The sequence below is a fragment of the Arachis duranensis genome, chromosome 3 (genome assembly GCF_000817695.3).
Source record: "Arachis duranensis cultivar V14167 chromosome 3, aradu.V14167.gnm2.J7QH, whole genome shotgun sequence".
NCBI classification, from domain to species: domain Eukaryota; kingdom Viridiplantae; phylum Streptophyta; class Magnoliopsida; order Fabales; family Fabaceae; genus Arachis; species Arachis duranensis.
The window spans coordinates 86,633,503-86,638,658 of NC_029774.3; the positions used below are offsets into that span (position 1 = coordinate 86,633,503).

The window sequence follows — 5,156 nt, forward strand, 5'->3', positions numbered from 1 at the left end:
TCAGAATTTGCAAGGCTCCTTTCATGGCAAGCTATATGTAGGGTGTCACCTTTGTCAATGGCTACTTCCCATCCTCACAGTGAAAACGGTCCAAATGCTCTGTCACAGCACGGCTAATCAGCTGTTGGTCCTCGATCATGTCGGAATAGAATCCATTGATTTTTTTATGTTTGTCATCACGCCAAACACTCGTGAGTTTAAAGCTCGTCACAGTCATCCAATCCCAGAATCCTACTCGAAATACCACAGACAAGGTTTAGACTTTTCAGATTCTCATGAATGCCGCCATCAATTCCAGCTTATACCACGAAGATTCTGATTAAGGAATCTAAGAGATACTCATTCAATCTGATGTAGAACGGAGGTGGTTGTCAGACACACGTTCATGGGGTGAGGAAGGTGATGAATTTCACAAATCATCACCTCCTTCATAGTGAAGCACGAATGAACATCTTATATAGGAACAAGCATATTTGAATGAGAAATAGAAATAATTGTATTAATTCATCGAGACGTTGCAGAGCTCCTCACCCCCAACAATGGGGTTAGAGACACATGCTGTCAAAAGGTACACATTTCAGATCTAAAAATGTCATCAGGTACAAAATAAGTCTCTAAAAGTTGTTTAAATACTAAACTAGTAACCTAGATTTACAGAGAATGAGTAAACTAAGATGGATAGTGCAGAAATACACTTCTGGGGCCCACTTGGTGTGTGCTGGGGCTGAGACTTAAGCTTCTCACCTGCCTGGGCTATTTTTGGAGTTGAACGCCAAGTTGTAACGTGTTTCTGGCGTTCAACTCTGGTTCGTGACGTGTTTCTGGCGCTGGACGCAAGACTGCAACATGGAACTGGCGTTAAACGCCACTTTACGTCGTCTATCTTCACGCAAAGTATGGACTATTATATATTGATGAAAAGCCCTGGATGTCGACTTTCCAACCCAATTGAGAGTGCACCAATTGGACTCCTGTAGCTCCAAAAAATCCATTCCGAGTGCAGGGAGGTCAGAATCCAACAGCATCAGCAGTCCTTTTTCAGCCTAAATCAGATTTTTGCTCAGCTCCCTCAATTTCAGCCAGAAAATACCTGAAATCAAAGAAAAACACACAAACTCATAGTAAAGTCCAGAAATATGATTTTTGCTTAAAAACTAATAAAATTCTATTAAAAACTAATAAAAACATGCTAAAATCTACATGAAATTACCCCCAAAAAGCGTATAAAATATCCGCTCGTCACTATTCAACAAATTCCAAAGTATGCAAAATTCTTGAAAGACTTATGCACACACAAAGATAGGATAGGAGAATTGGAGACATTATCCTTGAGTAGTTCAATTTCTTCCTTGAAGGAACCTATTCCAAAGAAATGTGGTGACCCTGGGCCTTGTTTGGTGTCTTGCTGTATTGGTGGACACACTTTTCATGATTGTATGTGTGATCTTGGAGCTTGTGTAATCATCATACCGCTTTCTACCTTTGTGCGGTTGAATTTAGCTCCATTAAAAAAGCCAGCGGCGAGGTTTGCCTTGGCCGATAAAAGTGTGATCACGGTAACAGGAATAGCCGAAGATGTACTTGTGGCGATCAAGGATTTGATCTTTCCAGTTGACTTTTACATCCTTGAAATGCCTCCAACAGAAAATAGAAGCTCATCCTCCGTTCTACTTGGTAGATCCTTCCTTAAGACCTCTAAATTCAAGTTAGATACCTTTACCGGCACATATTCCTTTGAGGTTGGAGACAAGACTATCAAGTTCAATTTAGAAGAAGCCATGAAGCATCCTCCTAAAGAGCATTCCGTTCTCCGATGTTGTAATTGATGAAGTGGTAGTAGAAGTGCAAGAAGAAGACCATAACAAGTTGTGCTACCATATTGTTGAAGAGACGGATGACCAAGAGGGTGAACATGAGAAAGTTGTTGAGAATGAACTCCGTGAGCTTGACGAAACGGAACCTCAGCTTGAGGCAAGGAATGAATTGAAGCCTCTCCCATCTCATTTGAAGTATGCTTTCTTAGAAGACAACCAAAAGTTTCCAGTCATTATCGCTAGTGAGCTTTCTAGTGAAGAAGAAGAAAAGCTCCTAGATGTTCTCAGAAAGTACAAGAAGGCAATTGGTTGGAGCCTAGCCGATATTGTGGGAATTGACCTTCGCAAGTGCATGCATCGTATTTTTCACCAAGAGGGAGCTAGGCCGGTTAGGCAACCGCAAAGGAGGCTCAATCCAACCATCCTCGATGTGGTAAAGAAAGAGGTCACTAGGCTACTTGATGCGGGTATCATATACCCGATTTCTGATAGTGAGTGGGTGAGCCCAATCCAGGTTGTTCCCAAGAAATTAGGCATCACTGCGGTTATAAAGGATGATGGTGAAGTGGTCACCAAGAGAGTACAAAATGCATGGCGAGTGTGCATCGACTATAGAAGGTTGAATGCCAATACAAGAAAGGACCACTACCCTTTGCCCTTTATCGACTAGATGTTGGACCATTTAGCGGGTAAATCCCATTACTATTTTCTTGATGGATTCACTGGTTACTTCCAGATTCACATTGCTCCTGAAGATCAGGAAAAGACCACATTCACTTGTCCGTTTGGCACATTTGCCTATAAAAGGATGCCATTCAGACTATGCAATGCACCTGCTACTTTTCAGCGGTATATGACGAGTGTCTTTTCTGATCTAATGGAGAATTGTCTGGAAGTCTTTATGGATGACTTCAGTGTTTATGGAACTTCATTTGATTTTTGCTTAGAGAACTTGGCTAAGGTTTTAGCTAGATATGTTGACACCAACCTTGTCTTAAATTTTAAAAAATGTCATTTTATGGTAAGACAAGGTATAGTGTTAGGACATGTAGTATCTCATGAAGGAATTTCTATAGACCTGGCCAAGGTCGATGTTATCACCACTTCATATCATCCTTCATCTATGAGGGAGGTCCACTCGTTTTTAGGACATGCAGGATTCTATAGGCGCTTTATCAAGGATTTCAGTAAGATTGCTTTGCCATTGTCGCACCTACTCCAAAAAGATGTGGACTTTGAGTTTGATAGTGAATGTGTGAAAGCTTTTGAAGAGCTAAGGAGAGCTCTTACCACCACACCGATTTTGCGAGGCCCCAACTGGACGTTTCCATTTGAGATAATGTGTGATGCGTCAGACCAAGCTATAGGTGCTGCGTTTGCACAGCGCGATGGTAAACTCCCTTATGTCATTGCATACTCTTCTAAAACACTTGATGCAGCACAATCCAACTATACCACTACTGAAAAGGAACTCCTAGCTATTGTTAATGCTTTAGATAAATTCAGATCTTATTTGCTAGGATCAAAGATAGTGGTATACACGGATCATGCAGCTTTGAAATACTTATTGCCAAAGAATGAGTCAAAACCTAGACTCATACGTTGGATCTTGCTTTTGCAAGAATTCGACATTGAGATTAGGGACCGGAGTGGATCTCAAAACTTGGTTGTAGATCATTTAAGCCGCCTTGATAATTTAAAATCTGATCCATTTCCAATCAATGACTCATTCCCATTGGATAGTTTGCATGCTGTGTCGGATAGCTTTCCTTGGTTTGCCCCAATGGCGAACTACTTGGTTGCGAAACTCTTCCCTCCCAACTTTTCTAAACATCAAAGGGATAAGTTGAGGAGTGGACCAAGTAATTCGAAGATGTTTCCCGAAGTCTGAAATCCAACCCATTCTTGAAGCTTGCCATTCGTCCGAATGTGGTGGCCACTTTGGCCCACAAAGGACTGCAAAAAAAGTGTTGGATTGTGGATTTTGGTGGCCAACCTTATTCAAGGATGCTAACCAGTTATGTGTGTTTTGCCATCAGTGTCAGAAGTCGGGAAACACATCCCAAAGGGATGAAATGCCTCAACAACCTATGTTGTTCTGTGAGATATTTAATGTATGGGGCATTGACTTTATGGGACCATTTCCTAACTTAAGTGGGTATCTATATATTTTGTTAGCAGTGGACTACGTGTCAAAGTGGGTAGAAGCAATACCTACCTGCCTTGACGATGCCAATACCGTCATTTCTTTTATTAGGAATAACATTGTATGCCGTTATGGGTCGCCACAAGCAATCGTGAGTGACCAAGGATCCCACTTTTGTAACAGGAAAGTAGAGGCACTGCTCAAGCACTATAGGGTAGTGCATAAGGTTGCCACCGCTTATCATCCGCAAACCAACAGACAAGCGGAAGTGTCCAACCGGGAGATTAAGAGAGTCTTGGAGAAAGTAGTCAATCCGCAAAGGAAGGATTGGAGCATCCGGTTAGGAGATGCACTATGGGCGTATAGAACGGCCTACAAGACTTCGTTAGGGATGAGTCCCTTCCGGATCATCTATGGTAAGGAATGCCACCTTCCGGTGGAAATTGAGCACAGAGCCTATTGGGCAGTAAAGCAGTGCAACATGGATTTGACCCAAGCAGGAGTAGCCAGAAAATTACAGCTAGAGGAGCTCGAGTGTTTGAGGAACGAAGCGTATGAGAATGCCCGGATTTACAAGGAAAAGACAAAGGCATTCCATGACCATCACATCCAGAAGAAGGACTTCAAAGAAGGTGATAAGGTTTTCCTCTACAATTCGAGGCTTCGTTTCATGCCTGGCAAGCTCCGCTCTAGATGGAAAGGACCTTTCAAGGTGAAGGAGATAAAGCCCTATGGAGTAGTGGAGTTGTTTGATCCTAAAAGTGAAGCAACTTTCAAGGTGAATGGACATAGAGTGAAGAAGTACCATGGTGACAAGCTCCCAAAAGAGCTAGAGGTGTTCCTATTGGAGGATGCACCTAGAGAAGGAGAATCTTGAGCGACTGACCGTCCAACTTAAGGATGTTAAAGAAAAGTGCTTGGTGGGAGGCACCCCACCATGGTAAAATCTTCCTTGTGTATACCATCTTGCTTTTAGTTTAGATTCTTGTGAATTTTGTGATTTCTTGATGTTGTTGATTGCTTAGGAATTCTAGTTGTTGATCTTGTTAGATAACTAGGATGGTTAGATAGATTTCATTGTTTTGGTATGGAAGAATTGTTGAAGTGGAGAGAATGCTATATTTTGAATGGTTCATGAATTTGTGAAGTGTTCTCTTGCCTACTAGCTTGAACACCTGCCAAAAATGTGTTAGAAT

General features: G+C 41.9%; 1 protein-coding gene across 1 annotated transcript; it reads left to right on the plus strand.

Annotated features, from left to right (window-relative positions):
- The first annotated feature begins 3,889 nt into the window (after positions 1-3,889).
- On the plus strand, positions 3,890-4,837 carry LOC107479290 (uncharacterized). The gene has a single exon (XM_016099432.1). It carries the CDS (start codon positions 3,890-3,892, stop codon positions 4,835-4,837), a length of 948 nt encoding a protein of 315 aa, XP_015954918.1.
- Positions 4,838-5,156: the final 319 nt, after the last annotated feature.

Bases quoted from the DNA above. Each gene is read 5' to 3' on its own strand.
- LOC107479290 (XM_016099432.1), top strand. From the start codon at position 3,890: ATGCCTCAACAACCTATGTTGTTCTGTGAGATATTTAATGTATGGGGC.